General features: G+C 55.0%; 2 protein-coding genes and 1 pseudogene across 2 annotated transcripts; 2 read left to right on the forward strand and 1 right to left on the reverse strand.

Moving 5' to 3' along the window:
- Positions 1-662: 662 nt before the first annotated feature.
- On the reverse strand, positions 663-4,936 carry CRYBA4 (crystallin beta A4). The gene is made up of 5 exons (XM_036354380.1): positions 4,898-4,936; positions 4,150-4,268; positions 2,859-3,000; positions 1,027-1,175; positions 663-900 (listed from the first exon to the last, which is right to left on the reverse strand). The coding sequence occupies exons 1-5, from the start codon at positions 4,934-4,936 to the stop codon at positions 804-806; spliced, it is 546 nt and encodes a 181-aa protein (XP_036210273.1). The 3' UTR covers positions 663-803.
- A 3,681-nt stretch (positions 4,937-8,617) lies between these two features.
- Positions 8,618-20,689, forward strand: CRYBB1 (crystallin beta B1). The gene is given in 8 exon segments (XM_036354385.1): positions 8,618-8,695; positions 10,720-10,902; positions 12,586-12,704; positions 16,251-16,264; positions 16,267-16,382; positions 19,148-19,161; positions 19,163-19,288; positions 20,506-20,689. Coding segments are annotated over 8 exon segments (834 nt in total).
- On the forward strand, positions 17,028-17,127 carry LOC118678680 (annotated as a pseudogene).
- Positions 20,690-22,021: the final 1,332 nt, after the last annotated feature.

Consider the following 22,021-nt stretch of genomic DNA (forward strand, 5'->3'; position numbering starts at 1 on the left):
GATAGGATCATTTGAATGAATGGGATGACACAATGAGGAGTTAACAATCAAGTGCAAATGTTCCTAAACACATCCCTCCCTTTCCTGAGCCAGATAAGGTTATCTTTTCTAGCAGGTTCAGAACCCCACCCTTCCTGTCTCTACAAGACTCACTGTGGTAGAGGAAGGCAGTGCGGAAAAGGAGCCAGATGGCTTATGACGTTAGAGGTAATCTATAGCCTGGCCGGTGTGGTTCAGTTGGTTGGGCATCAGCCCGTGCCCTGAAAGGTTGCCAACTATATTCCTGGTATTGTGGCTTGATCCCCAGTAGGGGGCATGCAGGAGGCAGCAGATCAAGATTTCTCTCTCACATCAATGTTTCTCTCTCTCTCTCTCTCTTCCTCTCACTCTAAAAATCAATAATTTTTTTTAAATCTAGTAAAAACAAAAAATAAGGTAAACCCAGAGTCAATAGAAGGAAAAAAAAAATACTAAAGAGCAAAACTCAGTGAACGAAAACACAGACAGATGACAGAGGCAATTCACAAAGCTGAAAATCGGGGCTTTCAAAGGATTCATAAAATTGAAGAGCACGAGCTAACACTGGACCTTTTGGATTACTTTTTTATTTTAGTTTTTCGTGCTGGCTGTGCGTGCATGGACTGGCTCCCATGGGGGCTGGGTTCACTCGGGGTCACGGGGCTGGGGCGGAGAAAAGAGCAGGTGACAGCTTCCAGGCGCCTCTGGTCCAGACAAGCGCGGGGCCCCCCAACGCTCCTGCTCAGCGTGGGTCCCCCTGCTCAGCGGAGAGGGGGGGGCCCTGCTCACTGCTGGATCCTGCGGACACTCTGCACCTGGGGGGTCTGGGCATGAGGGCCCCACTCTCGGAAACGGTAGCCGGGGAACTGGCAACAGACCCAGCTGAGGAGGGGAAAGGGCAGATTGTTACCCTAGAGAGGCCCCAGGGTGGGGGCAAAGACCAGAGATCCATGGTTGTCCCAGGAGGTGTCCCTAACCCTCCCAACCCCCTCGCTGTCCCTGCCAGGCAGAGGTTGGGATGCACTGACGTGGAAGGAGCCCACTTCTTTGCCATCCCATCCCAGGGCCTGGAGGGAGGGATAGCCATCACTCAGCTCTCCTTTCCTGCCCAGGAAGTTCTCTTGCTCAAAGATGGTCAGCCTCGAGTCCCGGTGGTTCTGCGGGCACAGGGCACAGGGTCAGACCCTCAGGTGCACAGCTGGGTGCCTCCTCTGCCCACCCCACCCCCGCCGTTGTCTCCAAATCAGTCAGTCTCTCTTGCAACTCTTTTGAAAGGGCAATAAGGCAACAGGCTCTAGAAACCTTACAGGAGGTATTCCATTTGCCCTTTCAGAAATTTGCACAAAAATAATCATGGAATAAATAAGTCTTGGTGATAACAATAGGAAGGAAGGAAGGAAGGAAGGAAGGAAGGAAGGAAGGAAGGAAGGAAGGAAGGAAGGAAGGAAGGAAGGAAGAGAAAAAAAGAGAAGACAACTTGAATGCCCAACAATAGGGGTTAGGAGCTAAACTAGCGTGTTGGGCTGTGACTTGCCGAGGTCTGGGTTCGAATCCTGCTCCCCGCTTACCCGCTGACCGAGCTTAGACATGTCACACAGCATTTCTGAGCCCATTTCCAAACCCATAAACGGAAACTAACCACATCTGCTTTTCAGGGTTGTTTCTGGGGCGTACATGAGCCCCGAAGTTGTACACTGTGTGAAAGCGGGGTTTGCATCTGCCAGAGTCCGCCGTGGGTCCCTGTCGTGACACAAGGCCTGGGCCCTTCGCGGCATGAATGGACAAATGATCCTCTTTGCAAAATGGAATCCTAGGGCGCCATGGGACAGGATGTTATAAATTAGATCGAATCACCCGGGAGGATCCCTGTGCTATATCTGCCCAGTGAGAAAAGCTGGTTTCCCAGCCTTTGGTTTGTTATGACTCAGTATTTATAACAAAATGCTATGTGTGGGTAGATGTACAGATATAGGGAGTGAAGCACTGAGCACTGTGAACTGTGGGCGTGTACCTCAGAGTTATGGGTATGAGTGATTTTGATTTTCTTACTCCGCCATCTCAGGGTTTTCCCTGAATTTGAGATGATAAATAGGTGTGGCTTGTGTGATTGTAAATCGATAAAAGTTGCTTTTGAAGAACAAAACAATTACACCTTTCAGAGCCTCCTTTTTGTTCATCTGGAAAATGGGGGCAATAATGGCCACCTGCACCCATACCCCATAGCCAGCAGGAAAAACAGAAAAAACCAGGAGGAGGAAACCAGGCCCGTCCTCCCCACCTGGCCCTGCCATCTCCCCACCCGGCTCGTCCCAGCATCTCTAAGTCCTAAGAAGAAGACTCAGGTCGCCCCGACCGGTTTGGCTCAGTGGATAGAGTGTCGGCCTGCAGACTGAAGGGTCCCAGGTTCGATTCCGGTCAAGGGCATGTACCTTGGTTGCCGGCACATCCCCAGTGGGGGGTGTGCAGGAGGCAGCTCATCGATGTTTCTAACTCTCTATCCCTCTCCCTTCCTCTCTGTTAAAAAATCAATAAAACATATTTAAAAAAGAAGAAGAAAAAGAAGAAGACTCAGGTCATAAACAAAGCGGCCATGGATGGAATGTTTGTGGCGGCTTCTGGCCAGATGCTGAACATTCCTCCTCCCACAACAGAAGTCCTAGGGCCCCGTTGCAAGATGAAAAAAAAAACGAGGCTCAGAGAGGGGAGGGACTGCCATGTCCCACAGTTTGAAGAAGGGACCTGAGACACTGAACTCTGGGACATCCGGTTCCCAAGGTTCCCCAGCCCCCACTGGAGGAGCTCGGAGGGGGCCCCCTGGGAGGAGGGGGAGCAGGACTCACAGCACAGGCCACAGGCCGGAAGGAGGTGAGCCTCTCAGCGGGATAGGCCGTGTTGCCGCTCCAGGCGCCCCAGCAGGGGTACTCGCCCCGCTCCAGCACGTACTGCTGCCCTTGGAAGCCGGGGCGCTCAAAGCCCACCCACCTGCGGACAGAGCACAGGAGCTCAGAGCCCCCTCCCAGAGTTCTAGACCCAAGGTTGTCCTGCAGGGGGGACTCTGGCCCCGGGGCGGCATTCAGCAAAGTCAGGAGGCATTTTTAGTCGTGATCCTGGAGGAGGGAGCGGAGGGTGTTTGCATAGGGCCCGTTGTTTTTGGCGTCGTCCTATGGGACGAGGCTGACACCAAGCTGGCCGCGCCCTGGCTGTGTATGTAAGGGATCCATTGCCGGAGTCCACCGGAGCCCGTTGCCTTCTCGCCGGCCCAATCTGTTGGCCTGCTGGCCCTATCCCTGCCCAGGCCACTGCTCCCGTCTGAGCCCCAGGCCCCCGCCTGCACGTAGCAGAGTGTTCTACTGAAAGTGTTTACCGTGGTGTGCGATGCAAAAATGCCACTCGGCGCGGCCTTCGGTGGCACTCGCAGGCACAGCATGAAATGACTCCTTTCCGTCCACTTCCCAGCCTTCTAGAAACTTCTGACCAACATGGTAGCCATTAGCCACATGTTGCCAATTAAACATACATTTAGCCAAATCAAAGCGTCAGGTCTTTGATGCCGGTAGCTTCATTCCCAGCCCTCCACGGCCACATGCGGCCCGTGGTTCCCAAACCGGCTGCAGATGTCCGCTGTTTTGATCACGACGGCACGTCCCACTGGACGGTGCTGGTCTGAACAGGCTCATCATGGCGGTATCGGGGTGTCCTTAACGCCTTTGTACATCTCGTCAATCTCTCTTTAGAAAAAAACAGACACATCACTCATGCTCTGAGCCGCAGTCAAGCAACAATGTCCCGCTAAAGATTAATAGCATTTTTTTTTACTATGTTTTTATAGTTACCTTCCATTCGGGGCAAATGACGTTGCTTGTAGATTTATGCCTAAGAGGGGTTTTTCAGTCCCTGCGCCCCATTCTCAAGGTCAGCCCCCGCCGTGTGTCTCATGCAGTGGGCAGGATCTATGTGAGTGGCGCCCCCTGCATCTGGGCGCTACTCAACCTACCCCAGCACGTCAGCCCCATTGGGAAGTTAGGGCCTGGGGACATAGGGCCTGAAACCTCTAAAAGTCCCAGCCCCCCTCGCTAGATCCCCTCCTGTCTCCCTCTCCCTGGCTCAGAGCCCATCCCCTTCCCAACTCACGCTCCACTCAGCACTTTGAGAGACCGCAGGGTCTCAAAGCCCAGCTCCAGCACGCCGGGGCACTGGGCGGCCAACTCCTGCCGCTGGCCCTGGAAGCCCTCCTGGTCCCACACCACAATCTACGGCAGAGAGAAAAGGGGGAGCCCGTGGGGGTGAAGGGGTGAAGGGTTAGGGGCTCTCCCCCCCAGGACTCACGATGGGGCGGGACAGAGAGAGCGGGGATTGCAAACTCCAATGCCTCTCCAGGTGCCAGGCAGGGAAGGCGGGCGAAGGCCCCCTGTAAATGCTTGGCCTCTGCACAGCGCCTCCTATTGTTGCTACCTGGGAATGCAGGCCAACTTTCCCATCTCTGACGGCAATCACTAAATCGGGACTTCTCCATGGACCCTCCAAAATTTTAAAAGCAGATACACTGTAAAGGTTCGGTTTAAAAAAAACAAACACCACAGGGGAAGTCAAAGAAATAATGCCGAAGACTGTGCAATCACCAGCGTGCCATCTCTGCCGGGGAGTGTCGCGGTTAAATTCGGGGACCAGAGACCCCAGTTCAGTTCAAGGCCCTGTGTGTGACCTTGAGCAAGTCCCTTCTCCTCTTTGAGTGTCGGTTCCATCCGCTGTGACATGGGCCCTCACAACACCGCCCCCCCCCCCCCGCCACGGGGTGAAGTGGGGATTCAGTGGAGGTGGGGATGGGGGTTCTCCTGGACCTGCGCCCCCACTTCCCAGACACCCCCATGCCTCTTCCTACCTTCCAGTGCCCCGCGGGCTTGGTGCGTTGCAGGGTCATGTTGCCCTCTTCCTGCCCAAGAGAAGAACGTGACAACTTTAGCCCCGACTCTGCTGTCTCCTTGACAACGACATCGAGATGGAGACGGGTGGGGATCCAGAGGGGTCCAGATGTGCCTGCGCAGGGGGCAAAGGGCAGCTTCGGCCCCGCCCTCTCCTTCCCTTTCCATCTGTGGCCAATCCCTGTGCTTCCTTCCTATCAACATCTCAAAGCCCCCCCCCCCCCCCCCCCCCGCCTCTGGGTCCCATCGCCTCTGAGCCCCATTCTTTGCGGTTTTATCTGCTGGCCGTGGGAGATTTCTGTGGCTGGCTGAGGGTGAACGCATCCCCCTGGCAAATGCCAAGGTGCCCAGCTTACAAGAGCCTCCCTAAGACAGCATTTGACCCACACAGGTGACTCGAACGGTGGACACTGAAGCAAGGACTCCAGGAATAATTTTGTTTCCAGCGAGGGGAGCAGGTACTAGGCTTGATGCCTGGGGCCCGGCCGGGGTTAGGAGGAGAAAGACACGCAGGATGGCGCAGTGATGTCTCCAGGATTGGGGGCCTGGCCTCCCCTTCCTCCCAGGATACTCACTCAGAGCTCGAACGCCACTCCTTCTCCGGGCCTGGGACTTACCGAGACGGACCCACAGAGCACGCCAGGCCTGGAACCAGCCAAGGTCGGGCTCTTATCGGCAGGGAGGGGAGAGGGCCTCCAGGACATGAGGCCCCGACTCTGCAAGGGAGCAGCAAGCACAAAAGGCAGCCCTGGCTGAAGCCCCAGTGGAGAGGTGTTAGCACCACTGGCTGGGAGGGAGAGGGGCAGGTGGCCTCCCTCAGGGATCAGCCACAAAGAAGGCACGAGGAGGAAGGCCAGCCTTTATCGGCGCCATAGGACCCCTGATTGGAGCAGGAGAATGAGCACTGGACAAGGAGTCCAAAAACCTGGTCCTTCCTAGCCGTGTGACCTGCAGCAGGCCATTTCTCCTCCGTTTCTGACTATAAAACAGGACACGAATAAACTACATCACCGGGGTGTTGTGATGTTATGCCACATGCCTGCCGCAGAATACACATTCAACAAATGCCCATACCTTTCTCCCTTCCTCTTGCAGAAGGGGCAATCAGGGCAGGCTTCCTGTTGGAGGCGGCATTGAAACGAGACTCTGAAGGGTGAGGAGGATGTGTACAAAGTGAGATGGAAGAAAATACTTTTCTAAGCCAGTGTGTGAGAAAGAGCGGGTAGCCCGATTGGGCTGGAGCTCAGGGACCCTGAACGGGAGCAACGAGAGCCAGGCAGGAAAGGTGGGCTGGGCCAGGGCCTCCAGGGTCCACAAAGCCCAGAGGGAAGTTCAGGTGGCTCTGCGGGCAGGATGAAGGAGCTGGTGGGTGCGAACACGCTTTGCAAACCGTAGCGCACCTGCCCAATGGCCAGGGTTGGTAGAATTTGCTTTGTTCACCTTCTTCCCACACTCTGATGTGACCTAAAAGGGGCCTGTCACAGCGCCGGGAAGAGCATGGCAGGGACCAGCCCACCCTGGGTGAATCCAGTCCTGCCTCTGAACAGCTGCGTCACCTGGTGGGTGTCTGACCTCAGCCCCTGGCCTACAAAGTGGCAACATGTGTCCCCCCGGGAGGGTTCCATTAAAAGCAGCCCCATCAAGTGCGTGACTCGAGTGAAGGGTGGCCTTAAAGATAAAAGGCTGAGAACGCAGCCTCCGCAGCCAGGCTGCCTGGCTTTCATCCCACTCTTGCTGGCTGGGAAACCTTGAGCGTGTTCCTTAATCCCTCTGAGCCTCAGTTTCCTCGTGTGTAAAATGGGCGCAACAAAGTAACTTGGTTTCGCCTCAGAGATAACGGTATAGTGAGGGGAAACGTGAAATAGACACACGAACCGCAATTGGAACCTAACAAGTGCTCTGCACCTCCATCATCATTGTCATCATCATCACTGCGAATAATCGACATGATTGTGATGAAGTCGTTACTCATAGAAAACCGAAGTGCATGGTTTTAAGAGCTTTGGTCCAGGAGTTAAAGAGACATGGCTTCCCCATTCCCTTGTACAGACGAGCAAAGAGGCTGACAGAGGGGGAGAGCGAGCTGCCTCGGTTTCCCCGTCTGCAAACAGGACGGATCCCAGAGACCCCGGCATCGCAGTGCAGATTCCAGGAGCCCCGTTAGGAAAGTGCTCAGGATGGAGCCCCTGGGCATGAGGAGCCACCCCCCCACCTCTGCGCCCACCACCCTCTGGCAGGCAGCCCCATCGCCACGGGAGACAGGGAACCGTGCCAGACAGCCTGGCCTTGAAGCCCAAAGCTGTGGGTGGCCCCCACCACCCATGTGTCTTGGCCCCGTTCCAGTGGCTGTTCTATCCTGTGGTTCCTGCCTGCCTCCCAGGCCTTGGCCCAGGATGAAAGACGGAGGAAGCACCTGGGACAGAGGGGGTGCGGGGAGCGGGCCCAAGGCCACAGTGATCTCAAGGCAGAGCTGGGCTCCAAGGGGAATGTGGGTCCCGGGGCCTCTGCCGGGGGGGGGCGGGGGGCAAGACCCCGGGAAAGCCCCTCTCCCCCAGGCCCACATGGGGCTGGGGGCGAGACAGCAGGCTGGCCTGGCTCAGCAGCTCCCCTGTGAGTCACACCAGGCTACCTTGTTGAAGTCACTTGTTCTCCGTGGGTTTGGTTTCTCCACCTGTGAAATGAGGGAAGCGGACGCTACGACTTCTGGTAACTGTCCCATTATCCTGACCCTGCTGCTCTATTGCGTCCGTCACCCTGTCTCTACCCCCTCTCTCCTTTACTACCGCCCCCACCCCCGGCTGTATTTTTGTCTCCAGCATCTTTCTCTGTCCTTCTCCACTTCTTCCAATCAGCGTCCCCCTTCTCTCCCCCCATCTCGGTTTCCCTACCTCCCCCTGTACCCCACCTTCCATTATGATCCACTGGGACCATTTAGCCCCCCCCCCCCAAAGAGATCAAAGACCCACCCTGTGCCAGGCCCTGTGCTGGGTGCTGGGGCCCAGGGGTGAGCACGGTGTGGTGGAGCTGAGGTCTCCCCCAGGAAGCTCCATGATGGGCAGGCAGATTCCTGGCCGCCAGCTCTGTCCCTGGAGCCGAATGTGGGGGAGAGAGAGCCTACAGGCAGATCAGGAAAAAGTGAGGGGAGGAACCTGGGGTCTGTGTGAGCTGAGGAATAGGACCGGGCTTTAAGTATTCATCCCACTGTCCAGCTGGTGTGGCTCAGTGGGTTGAGCATCGACCCATGAACCAAGAGGTCGCTGGTTCTATTCCTGGTCAGGGCACATGCCTGGGTTTCAGACTTGATCCCGTGTAGAGGGTGTATAAGAGGCAGCTGATTGATGTCTCTCTCTCATCGATGTTTCCATCTTTCTATCCCTCTCCCTTCCTCTCTCTCTAAAATCAATGAGAACGTATTTTTTAAAAATAAATAAATATTCAACCCACTGAGCACAGGGACCACTCTGAGCACAGGGACCCCCCCCCCCCCCCCAATCGCCCTCTGTCTAGAAGCAGGAAATCAAGCCAGGGCCCAGGTCAGACATCATGAGAATGAAGCCTGCAGGCCCCCCTGCCTGGGCTGCTTCCTGGCTCTGCCCTCTCTGTGCCCTCGCCTTGCTCATCTGTGAAATGGGTATAATGAAAGTACCAAGTAGGGTGCGCTGTCCTGAGCATTGACCAAGATGGCGCGGGGAAAGGCGTTTGGGGCTGCGTTTAGCACCCAGCAAGCGCTCATTGCGGGGTCTGTGGCTCTTGTACCCGTATCCACCTTACAAGGCATCTCCCATCCCCTGTGTCATCATCACCTTCTTTCCTAGTCAGCATCCAGCAGGGACACGGTGCCTGCTTGTCGCTGTGGTCACAGAGGTTCCAGAGACCAAAGACCCGCTGAAAGCCACAGGGCACCTTGTGGCTGAGCCAGGATTCAGGTCCTGGTCTCCCACCTTCCAGGGGCTCCCCTTTTCCCTGCCTGAGGATTGGCAGCCAGCGGGGGCCCACCGGGGCAGGGCATCAGTATAGGACCAGGTGACACCCCTGCTGATCAGGGTTCTGCCTGCCTGCTGGGCTCACAATGGAAAGTGCTTCTCTCCGCAGTCACCCAGGCGAGGTTGCAGCCTTGGGCCCCAGCTCAGTGCCCGGGGCCTGCTGAGCTGGCTCCCTCTTTGCTCCCCAGACCATAGGCCCGCTGTCTGCCAGACTATAGAATGGGGGGTCGGCCCGAGGGGCCCGCAGCACCCACCACCCAGCTGCCTGTCCTGCAGCAGGAGGTAGCAGGTCCCCAGGTACAAGGGAACCCACCCCCCTGCTGAGAGTTGAAGGGGAGAAGCGAGAGGAGGCCCAGAGGCAGGGAGGCAGAGAGAGCAGTCCTAGAAGAGAGAGAGAGAGAGAGAGAGAGAGAGAGAGCAAGTAAGGGAAGGGGAGAGCGGGAGGGAGGAGGAGAGAGAGAAGAAAATGCAGTAATAGAGAACAGAGGGCTTAGGCACAGACACAAAGGAAGCAAGAACCCAGAGGGGAGGGACCCGGGGACAGTGAGGTAGGAAATGGACAGGAATGTATCTCCAGTGAGGAATGAGTCCAACTCCCAGCCCGGGGACTGTTGATTCACAGATGACACAGGGGAGCAGGCCGGAGCCTGGAAGCCACAGATGTGGCCCAGATGTCTGGCCTGCCCACGGTGGGCAGCGTACCCCAGAGAGGCATGGGGTGGGGTACGGGGCGGTCTGCAACCCACTGGACCCCAGGGTCTCAATCTATGTTGTCAGGCAGTCCTCAAATCCCTGGACATTGTCTCTAAAATTAAAGGGGGGCGCTCTCCCCCCCCCCCCCTGGGGACAAGGACAAGGCATTTGTCAAAACTCATGACCCCAAAACAGCAAGGAACCGCTGCAATTGACCAGAGCGCTCTCCACCCACCGCCTCCGCACCACAAGCCTCCTTTTAGAACCCCGCAGGCACTAAAGACACCCTCCAGGGCCTCCCTCTTCCCCAGTCCCAGGCCCGAGCCTGCACCCACACACTCATTCCCAGAGAATGCCTGAGGCTGCAGTTTGCCTGGGAAGGGAGGCAGGAACGTGCAGTCATCCATTCTCTGAACAGATGTTCGAAGAGAACCTCACGCCGGCCAGGGGCTAAGCCGCGTGCTGGGGACGGAGGGGAGAATAAATCAGATTAAGAAAATGGCATTTCGTAACCCTGTTGCTGGATCCATGTGCTTGAGCCCCAACGGGAGTCCCACCATGTCGCGGCTGTGTGGGCTTGGGCCGGTCCCCATCCCTCTCTGGGCCTCAGAGGGCTCAGAGCTGGGAAAGATAGCACCTGCTGGGGGGCAGGGGGGGACGGGGGGGGGGAAGGGGAAGAACAGATGAGCTCATACCACATACGCAGAGCCTGGCTGAGCTGCAGGCCTCCCCAGTGTGGCTTCCTGTTATTCACCTGGTGAGGCAGCTTGAAGCTGCACACGCCAAGAAGTGTGATAAGTGCGAAAACCCACAGGTGTCGAGGAGATCGGGGTACAAGGAAGGGCACGGCTGGTGGAGGGACCGGCCCCATTCGTGGCCTGAAGGAGGCATATCAGGGGTGCGAGGTGCCCAGTCAAGACAGCCTTGCCTGGGGCGGGAGGTCAGGGCAGAACCCGTCCAGGCTCATGTTTTAGAAAGAGAAAAGGCAGAAATGACTTGAAAGCAGCCTGAAAACATGGGGGTGGGGATAGGAGAGTGGGGAGGCGGCTTGGGGGTGCCCGCCCGGCATTCACCAAGGCCAGAGGTTTCTTTACAGGCGTTGGCAGGTGGGAGCCACGTCTCAGCCGGCCTGTGCCTCCATAGCAGCTGCGGGGAACCCAGTGCCCGAGAGCAAGGGGAAGGGGGCCCCGCCCGCAGGCCCTGCCCCAGGGCCCGGCCCCACCCTGGCCCCAGCACCCGTGCCCATGCCCACCGCCAAAGTGGGGCACCTGGCCCCTGGGAGCTACCAGGTAAGGACCTGGGGCTGAGGCGTCTGGGGTTTCTGGTCTCCACCCTATGTGTGGACCAGACAGGTGACCACTTCTAACGCCCGCCACCCCTCCTCCCCTCCTCCTCCAGTCTCTGAGCTACACAAGCACGTGTCTAGCGTTTTTGAAAGCAAGAAACGAAACAAGGGGACACGTGGGCTGGCCTGGCAGTGGGAACCCCTGTCCCCAGAGGTTCTCTAGGGCCACGGGACGGCCTCAGACCCTCCTGAAAAGGGTCCCAGGCAGCCGGGCAGGCACCGGTCCCCTGGGGGTTGGTCGGGTTTAGTTTCGATGTCAGGCGCACAAAACGGGTTCACCACCTTGGTGCGTGGTCCATGCCACCCTCTCATGTGGTCTGCGCATGGCCGGCTTTTACCGCAGTGACTTACCAAGCCGTACATTTTTATTTCATTTTTAAACACACACACCTACACACCCACCACCCGTCTTGAAAGCCGGGACCTGGTAAACATCCGCGAACTCTGCCATGTCCCCCGGGAGCCAGCCCACTGCCCTCCTGCCCTCCTTAGGTCCCTGTCCATCCTGTGCTTGCTCGCTTCTTGGTGTATTTTGAGGCTTTCTTCCTTTAAAACATTTGTTGATGGTTATGTGTCAGTCACTTACAGAAATAGGCCGTACGTGTTCATTCTGGGGTTTTCTCTCTGCTTTGCGCTCACTCTGAGGTTCCTGTACAGCCGTCCGTATGGTTGCACGTTGCTGCGGCCGTTGGTTTGGCCGCCGGGTGTAATTCAGTGTGGCCGTCACTCCCGGGGACCCTCCGGGTGGCTGCTAGCCCTCCTCCGGGAAACGGCATGGACAGGCTGTTCTTATCTGGGTATCCGGCGGCGGGAGTTTCTCTCGGGTGGACAAGTGCTAAGTCAAGGGTACGAGAGCCTCCTCCCTTTACAACTGGGGAAACTGAGGCTCCGAGAAAAAAGACACTTGTCTTCATTCAAGGGAATGGCCCACTTGGGGCAACAAGTGGATAATAAACAAAACTGGGGGCTGAGTGAGGAGAGGGGAGTTGCCAGTGTTCACATGGCGGGGGGCCTGCTTCCAGGCCCCCCTACGTTGTGCCAGGGAGACGGGTCCATGTTTCCTGGGCATCAGCTCTGTGGCAGGTGCTGGCTGGAGCTGGAGATACAGAAATGGACCAACCACATCTTGCCCTGGAGATGCCCTTGGACTTTGGGGGGGGGGGGTGGCGGTTGAGGAAAGAGGGAGACGGTGCATAGAGAGAGACGTGGGAAGCAGTGTCATTGTATTGTGTGTTCCTGGTACTGCTGATGGAGGGAGCACAGTGAGGGGGCACCTAGCCAAGCCCACCTAAGGGGAGGGCATCCAGGAAGGCTTCCCGGAGGAGGAGGTAATGTCTGAGCCTGAAACAGGACAGGGAACGTGAGCTCCGGGATGGGGGGGTGTGGTGGAGAGGGCGTTTCAGACGGAAGGGACAGCACAGATAAAGGCCTTGAAGGAGGACCCTCAGCTGCTAACGGTGGTGGGAGGAGGGACGGCTGAGTCATTTCACAGACCTGGGCTCCGGCCACACTCACATGAGACCTGCTTGGGGCCTGCTTCCACGTCTATGGGGACTTCATGACTCTCCTCCCCACTCACTCAGCCCCACCCCACCCCTGCACCGGGCTGGGGGCTGCTCTCCTCCAGCTGGTGGTCTTTGAGCAGGAGAACTTCCAGGGCCACCGGGTGGAATTCTCTGGGCAGTGCTTGAACCTGGGAGACCGCAGCTTCGACCGAGTGCGCAGCCTCATTGCCACCTCTGGACCGCAAGTGGCAGGCAGGGGAGGGACACTCTTGTAGCTGCCACGTCTTGAGCACCTGCTCTGCGCCTGCCAGCAGGCTAGCAAGACACATCCAGTATTCCTAGTCCTCATTGCCAACCCATTTTACAGATGAGGAAACGGAGGCTCAGAGAGGTGATAGGATTATCATAACGTCACACCAACAGCCAGTCATGATTCTGGGCTCCAGAGAAAAGCTGCTTCTACTAGAGAGGGAGCCTGCCCGCCCCTGAGGGCAGGAGACCCAAGAGCCAGTGTCTACCAGCTGCCTCCCCTCCTGGCATCAAGCAGCTATAGAATAACTGTACCTGCTGGGCACCCCCTAGGTGCAGGCACAGACTGAGGGCTTCACCTAGGTGATCCTACAATGCTACATGAGGGAGAGACTATTCTTGTGCCCATTTGACAGATGGGCAAACCGAGGCTCAGAGGGAGTAAGTCCCTCGGCCAAAGTTACCTACTGGCAAGTGGCAGAGCTTGGGGTCAACTCTAGATGATCAATTCCACCCACATGCTTTGTATCCCCTGCTCCATGGCCTGCCCTGACTCTCTGGGCTTCTCTTAGCCATAATGACCACCCCCCCCCCCCCCCATATGAAGCAGGAAGACTTGTCCCTGGGACATAGTGGCTGCACCAGCGCCAACCCATGTGGACTGGCATCAGGGCACACGACCTTCGCTCGCTGCTTGTCTTCCCAGCCCGAAAGCCAACCCCCAGGGGGTAGGGTCAGCCTGTATGCCCAGCATCCTGAGGCTCTTGGCAGTACAAAGAGCAGAGATGGGCTTTGAGCTCAGACAGGCCTGGGTTCGAGTCCCAGCTCCCCCAGACCTTGTTCAAGCTCCAAGCCTCAGTGTTCTCATCTCTGAAATGGGGAGATTAACAGTCCCCACTACTCTCCACTGTGCTATTCTGAGCCCTGAAGGAGATGATGCGGCTTGGGTCTGGCACCTGGTGGGCGCCCAAACATAGCAGGGGACGGTGGTGATTATTAATTAGCCTTCCTCATCGTCCTGCGAGTTTAGCTGAGTCACCCCAGTGGATGGTATGGGCTTTCTATGCCCTGCACCACCCCCACCAGCAGTGTGGTCAACACAGCCTCAGCCTCACCCCGTCCCAAAGCCCAGCTGGGAGCAGAAGCTGCCGGATGTGGCCAGCTGGGGGTTTTAGGCTTTTTTCAGTGCCAGTGACTCAAACCCAAAGTATTTCTCCTCAAACAAAGATGCAGCGGGAATTCCGGTCTTCAGTGTGTGTCCTGGGGCTATGCCTGGTGGGGAGGGATAAGAACCTGTGGCCCAGGGCCCTTGGTCTGTGTCAGGAACAGCAGGATGTGGGGAAATGATGGTGGGGAAAAGGATGGAGAGGACGAGATTGGCAGGGGAAGGGGAAGGGAGGTGTGGCCCAGCACAGGGACATACCTGCCTGAAACCCAGGTGACTTCAACCTGCCACCTAACACCATCGTGTGACCTTAAATAGGGGACCTGACCCCTCTGAGCCTCAGTTTCCACATCTGTAGATGAAAGATTCCTGCCCTACCTCTCTCCTTGACCCTAAGGCTCCAATGAGCCACGGGAGATGAAAAAAGCACTGAGATACACATTTAAAATGCCTCACTCCTGTAACAGGTCCCCCCTGGGCATTCGGAAGACGAGAGGGGGTTTGGAGGGGGAGGGGCAGCGTGGCCAGGCCACATCAGCGTCTGTCTTTCCCTCAGCTTGGACCCCCAGCAGCCCCCCCTTCAATTATAACATCTATTATTTACTGTGCCTCCTCTGTGTCCTGGGCGTTCCTTTTTTAGACCCTCATAACATCCTGACAAGGCAGATGCAGTCATTTCCTCTCTTACCGAGGCTTCACGAGCAGAAAAGAAAGGAGGAGCTGGGATTAGAGCTCAGGTCTCTCTGTTTCCAGAGTTTATACTCTTAACTCCTACATGGCACCACCTTCCAAGGACCCCTTTTCCACCCACCCATCCGTCCATCTCCATCCATTTATCCTCCATCTATTTATTCATCCATCTGCTTACCCCTCCTTCCATCCATCCATTCTCCATCATTCAGCCAGCCATCAATACCCTCATCCATAGATCCAGCCATCTACCCATCTATTCATCCACCATCCACCCACTTATCCATCCATTCATTTACCATCAATTTCAACCATCAATTCATCCATCCATCTATCCAACAATCCATCCATCCATCCATCCATCCATCCATCCATCCATCCATCCATCAATTCATCCATCCATCCATCCATCCATCCATCCATCCATCCATCCATCCTTATCTACTCCAGACCAGGCAGGACTGAGGCAGACGCACCTCTATTCTGGGAGGATCTGTCTGCACCTTCAATTCTGTCACTCCCTTATAGGTTGGCTCATCCCTCAGACAAGCCCTGAGGCTCCTGGGACGCATTCTGATCCAGTCCATGGTGGTGGCCCAGCCCTCCACCCCATCTCCCCATCTCCTTCTGGGTAGAGGAAGGTCCCAGCAGCCCCCAGGGAGATGCCATGAATGCCAGTACCCCCTTTTGTTCCTGATAACACTCATCTAGAGCAAAGGTCGAGGGGTCCCTTAGCCTCAGCCTTCTCACCAACAAAATGGGGATCATCCCATCCCCCCCCAGAAACCCTAGTCCTTCTAACACAACCTCACTTCCCATCCTTCATCAGGCTGTAGGGGGCAGGCAGCAAAGCCCCCACTTGACTTCAAGCTTGTGGTTCCTTAGTCCTCGTTGAGGACTGAACGCCTTCATATGCACGTTCAGGTGAGAATTAATTCTCACAGGTCCCTGAGAGGTGGGTAATATTATCATTTCCCTCCTACGGCCCACATTCCCATCACGGATCGTCTTCCGTAGGCCAGGCCAGTCTTTACCAAACGTATGATCAGTCCCCTGGATCCATTTCCCCCTTGCCTGGAGGACAACTTTTATTTTATATATTTCATTGTAAATGGCCCTTTCAGCTGAAATAAATATATTTTCAAAGAACCTCTGCATCACTTTGGCAGATGGGAAGCTGGTATCACTTGCTGAAAGTAAATGTATCCATAAAAAATTAACCCAGCGAGCACAGAGCAGAGCATTGTGCTGTCGCCTGCTCAAGGCTTCACGCTGGTGGCCCGTTCTTCCTTTGTTACAAGAAGAGATTCTGTTAAAGGCACATGGACACCCAACAGAGACGTTCTCCTAGCTGTTATCAGGTTTCAAAGAACGTGCCTTGTTCTGTGTAGTTCTATGCCTAGTCCTTAAATCAGATGTGAATCCTGCATCTGGAGGAATTTTTGCTCACTTCATCACACACATTGTCTCATTTAAGCCCTCACCAGCTCCAGGAAAACAGGTGTATTCGATGAGAAAATGAAGGCTCAGAGAGGTGGAGTCCCTTACCTGTGGTCACACAGCCAGTAAGTGGCAGAGACCAGAATGAAACCACCAGCCTGGGGGCTGCCTTGCAAGGGGGGGGGGGAGGGGCTCTGCTAACAATGCCTCTCCTTGCTGCCTCCCCGTCTCCCTCCCATCCAGCTGGGTCACCTTTGAGCATCCGACTTCCAAGGGGAAATATTCGTCCCGGAGAAAGGCCAGTACCCGCACTGGGACACCTGGTCCAGCAGCTACCGCAGCGACCGGCTCTTGTCCTTCCGACCCATCAGGATGGTGAGTGGCTCCTGGGTAGGGCCGGAGGGATCCGTGGGGAGGGCCTGGACGAGTTCGAGACCTGATAGCGTTCGAGGAAATGGGGGTGAGCAAGGAAAACACGGAGGGAATGGCGGGCAGGGAAGCGTGGCGACCTCGGAGTCGTCCAAGCACAGTGGCTCTTGTCCTCACCGATTCATAAGGTGTCTCTGATGTGTCCAGCTCCCGGTGGGAGCCCTGGGCACATGCGAAACATCAAACCCATCTATTTCCTTCCCTGCTGCTATCAAGCATGGACTCCACCCCTGGCTGGTGTGGCTCAGTGGATAGAGCGTCAACCTGCCGACTGAAGGGTCCCAGGTTTGATTCTGGTCAAGGGCACATGGCTGGGTTGCAGGCTCGATCACCAGTAGGGGGCGTGCAGGAGGCAGCTGATCAAATGATTCCCTCTCATCATTGATGTTTCTATCTCTCTCCCTATTCCTCTCTGAAATCAATACAAATATTTTTTTTTTAAAGGAAAAGAAAACGAAAAAAAGAATGGACTCCACATCCCAGTGGTTGGAGCTTGAAACCCCAGCGCCTTCCCAGATTCTATCTGCAGAATGTTTCTGATTCCCGGCTGCACAGCAGACCCTCCCGGGGAGCTTTGAAAATCCCAGTGTGGTGCTCGCTTCGGCAGCACATACACTAAAACTGAAATGACACAGAGACGATTAGCATGGCCCCTGCGAAGGGAAAGACGGGAAAGACAATCCCAGTGTCCATTCAAGCATCTACCATGCGGGTTGGAACCTGTGCATGTCTGAGAAGAGGGGTGTTGTGGAAAGACCCCCGGAGCTTCCCAACGATAAGACAACCTGCCGAGTCAGCCCCTTTGTACAGCAGACCAAGGAGTATGCCTTCCAGAAGATTCAAAGCCAAGACAGGTGGAGTTTTCCCTTAGCAATTCCGTTTCCCCAAAGTGTGTTCACTAGGACTCATGAACCAACCCCATCTTCACTCGCCAGGGTCAGATTCCCATGGTAACCAACCTTGGCCTTCCTGGATGGGAATTTTCCGGAAGAATTTTCGTGCATGTCCACTTGAGGCAGCAGGTACCAACAGTCGGCGGTTTGGGCACCGGATGTATCTTCATAGGATGATCCAACCAGGCCATTCCCCATGTTTTTCTCAGAATTTGAGGCCGAGCGATCAGCCTTTATAATGGGCCCTTTGAAAGAATTCATAGATTTATCTTTCTATCATTGCAGGTAGAATGGTAATCCATGTCCATGGAGCTTGTTGGAAGAGCCATCAGCCTGGGCATTTCCGGTAGCTTCTCCAGCTTTGCTATTCAATACAGTAGCCACATGTGGCTGTGGAACTTGAATTTGGGCTAGTCCGTTTGGACATGTGCTGTGAGTGTAGCAACATTACACACCGGATTTTGAATGCATCGTTAAAAAAAAAAGCGCAAAATAAGAATGTAAACTACCTCACTCATACCGTTATCTTGGTTACAAACTGAGATGATAATCTTGCGGCTGTATTTCCTTAAATCAAATATATTATTGGGGAAAAAAACCCAATGCCTGGACCCCTCCCCAGACCAATGATTTATGAGCCTCTGGAGCTGGGCGCAGACTGTGTGATTCACGCCCCCAGGTAGACTGTGCAGCCAGGGCTCAGAGCCTCCGGTCTGGTTTCATCTGTCCCCTATCTCTGCCTCCATCTCGCTGTGGGCCACCTTTATTTCACCCCTGGACAGCTCCAGCTCCCTCCCCGCCGGGTTCCCCGGCCCCTTTTCAGCCTCCTCCCCTGGGCAATTAGAAGAGTTTCTAACCCAACCATCTTCCAAGACTCATGCTTTGAACACTATCGGTTGATCTGTTTCTGCTAGGCTCTGTGGTAAGCTCTGGGTGCAACTCTGCACGGGACAGGCAAGGTCCCTGACCTTGTAGGAGGCAGTTATTGAAACCTAATCACGGAAATCAATCTATTCTGGCAAACGGTTGTGGTCCGTGCTGCACGGGGAGTGTGCAGTGTGGTAGGAGAGCGGAAGACCGGAACTGGGGCTCTGATGTCGGGGGAAGGAGTGGTCAGGGGTGATCAGGAAAGACAGCTCCCGGAGGATGGGAACTGAGGCAGCCATGTGAAGGGTGGTGGAGCAGCCTTCCAGGGTACAGTGAGTGCAAAGACCCTGAAGCGAGGAAGACGGGGTGTCAACTGGGAACCAAAAATTGGCCAGCCCTAGCTGGTTTGGCTCAGTGGATAGAGCATCAGCTTGGGGACTGAAGGGTCCCGGGTTCGATTCTGGTCAAGGGCACATGCCCAGGTTGTGGGCTCAGTCCCCAGTAGGGGGCGTGCAGAAGGCAGCTGATCAATGATTCTCTCTCATTGTTGATGTTTTTCTCTCCCTCTTCCTCTCCCTTCCTCTCTGAAATCAATAAAAAAAAATATTTAAAAAAAAATTGGCCAGTGTGGCTAGGGCAGAGGCCGTGAAGGGGAGCGGGGTGCCAAATGGGATGGGAGAAATAAAATGCTTCTTTGAAAGGTTCTGCCCCTCACTGGCTGTGTGACATTAATCAAGGACCAACCTCTCTGAGCCTCTACATCCTACAAGCAATGAATGAAAATTTTTGAGTGTATGCTAGGCATCGTGCTAAGTGCTCTCTATGGATTAACTCAATTGATCCTCATGACAGCTCCAGGAAGTAGAGGCCGATAGCCTGTTTTCACAGGGGCGTTACTTCTCTTTGCTTTGTTCATACTTCCCATGCCTGACTCAGTCTCTCCTTCCCCAGGACTCCCAGGAGCACAATGTTTGAAGGCGCCAACTTCAAGGGCAACACCGTGGAGATCCAGGAAGACGACATGCCCCGTCTCTGGGTCCATGGCTTCCGTGGTCGCGTGGGCAGTGCGAGGGTGTCCAGTGGAACATAAGTGTCCTCCCGCCAGGCCCTCAGCCTGCGGAGTCTGTGCCCCTTAAAGGATCTAACATCAGATGCAGAGGAATGGCCACAGCCCCTCCCCAGTTCTTGCAGGGCTGGTGGCTGGAATTCCACCCACCGAGCTCTCTTCCTCTGCGAAACGGAGTCATTCTCTGATGAATGACATGTCAGTGTAAACAAACCTGACAATTGGGCCTAAAAAGCTGGAAGATGAGAGAATAGGGGCGTCTAAAACCCCTATTGGGATTGAAAGAATGATTAAGTAAGGGGGGCAGAGTTGATGTGGATAGATGAGCCTGGATGGGTCTAGGGAAGAGAATATTCAGAGAAATCTGGACCTCTGGGAAATGAGCAGAATGGCTTCTGAGAGACGAGATTGTGTCATGAAAGGGCCTTGACTGTCGCTGATATGCTGTGAAACTTCGGTGAGCCCCATACCCCTCTCTGCATCTCAGTGTTGCTATCTCTACAATGGGTACACCAAACTCCCAGATATAAAAAAAGGCTCTTTCTGCTCTGAACTCCCAGGATTTGAAATGTTCAAAACTGAGCCCTGTGGTCCCATGTCTGGAAAAAAAAACAGGGGAGGGCTGGATGCCCAAAGGGGGTCATTTTATCCATCTCTTGTCCACAAACAACCAAGCCAGACACCACTCGTCTCCTCCAGGCAAATGTAAGGCTTCCACCTCTCCACCACAAGCTCTTGCTGAGCTCCTGTAATACCATCAGGGCCCTGGCCCTTTTTTCTTGTTCCTTTCTTCTTCCCTGAAGCCTGCATCTCGCATTTAAGCCATGAGAAATGTACCAGGCAGTGCCGGGGAGCCAGGCGCTGTGCTGGGCACAGCGGGGAGGCAGAGGTTAGGAAGTCTCGGTGCCTGTCTTCAGGGGGCTCGCTCAGCCTAGCGGGGAGACTCAGTACAGCTGCGAGATGATGTCCAACAATAGTAACTCAGAGGTGGTCCAGATGGGAGGTCAGAGGAGGAAGGACGGCTTCTGGGGGCGTGTGCTGGAGGGGAGGAGAGGTCAGAAGCTTATCTGAGGAGGCTAGAACTTAAACCAGACTTTGTAAGGTGACCCTCCCCCCTCTCTAGAGTGCAAGGACACTAGAGGAGACTGCAAGGACACATGGAGACCTGGCTGGTCCAGCCCGGGGGCTGGATGCTGGCAGTGAGGCTGCCATCTCTACACTGTCCTTCTTGCTTCTCTCCCAGCTGGGTAGGGTGTCAGTATCCCGGCTACCGCGGGGACCAGTACCTCCTGGAGCCTGGTGACTTCCGGCACTGGAATGAATGGGGAGCCCTCCAGCCTCAGATGCAGGCCATGTGTCACCTTCGGGACAGGCAGTGACATTGCGAGGGCTACTTCCCTGTCCTGGCGGTGGAGCCCCCCAAGTGAGTCCACACTCCATTTTTTCTTCCTCCTCACACCCGTTCCTCAGGCTCCATCTCTCCATCTTTCTCGTGCAAATTAAAGTTCCTAAAGCCCAAATGTCTGCTGGGTCTGCGAACAGGTGTGTGTCTCGAAGTCACAAGCCATCACTGCTGGCTTGTGACTTTCTCGGTCTTCATCATAGAAACAGCAAGCACTGCAAAGCTCTCCATTCACGTTCTCTTGGCATAACTTTTGAACTACTCTAGGAGGCCAGCATTATAGTTACTCCCGTTTAACAAGTCAGGAAATGGAGGCTCAGAGAGGGAAAGCGACCTGCCCCAGGCCACACAGCTAGCGAGTGGAGAACTGAACCCAGTCTGGCTCCAGAGCTGAGCTCCCAAACAAATCTGTGTTTGCAAACTCTATTCCTTCACACACCAGCCTCATGGTTTTTTGTTGTTGTTGTTTTTTTTCCACTCTATACGTACCACCTGCTTTGTTATTTACTTACTATTTTTGTTTAAATAGGCTTACTATTTTGCGCTCAAATGCATTGATTTGTAAATAAGACTTTGCAACACCACGGGAAGTGGAAAATCAGCATCATATGCCATAGATAGAAAGCAATTTCATAAATAAAGACAACTGAAAGAAGGCCAGGTAGAGAATTCTCAGCAGACACCACGGCCTGCGGGAGGCTGGGAACCTGCCATCTGCTCTTGGACAGGGTGAGTGACAAGTGTCAGAGGTAGGAAAGACACGCTGGCACCAAACTGAGATTTTTCTCCCTGGTTTTATCGAAGAAGACCGAAAAGAGCATTATTTTCTTGTATCTGCTTCAGTGTTCTTTAATCCTGGGGTCCAAATTCCACCTACTGCAAATGCTCCAGGCCTCGCTTTTTTGGAAATGGGCACCAGGCAATATTGACTCCCGTATTGTCAGTTATCCTTGATTGATCGCATTAACCTTTAATCCCTGCAGGAAGCCTGGGGAGTTGTTGCCATGGTTATCTTCCTGGAGGAGGGGATGTGTGAAGGAGGCCTTAAAGGATGGAGCAGGAGCTTGTTTAATGGAGAAGGGGGAAGGGGAGGGGGAGGACATTCCAGGCAGAGCAAACAGCTGGGTCCCTGCTAATGATTAAAAAGATGCCTTTTCCTCAAGATCGTTGACCGCCACCTGCCCAGAAACGATTGGTATAAATCTGTAATGTCTACAGCGTGCATGGGACACCCTGTGCTGTCTGTGCCCAGCTTGCACAACTGTGCCTGGCGCCCCTGCAGCACCATGAGCAAAGGCACGGAGGTCGGGGTGCTTGGGGTGGAGCCAGGCGAAGCTTATTGAAACAGGAAGCCGTA

The sequence above is a fragment of the Myotis myotis genome, unplaced genomic scaffold (assembly GCF_014108235.1).
Source record: "Myotis myotis isolate mMyoMyo1 unplaced genomic scaffold, mMyoMyo1.p scaffold_m19_p_20, whole genome shotgun sequence".
Taxonomy (NCBI): domain Eukaryota; kingdom Metazoa; phylum Chordata; class Mammalia; order Chiroptera; family Vespertilionidae; genus Myotis; species Myotis myotis.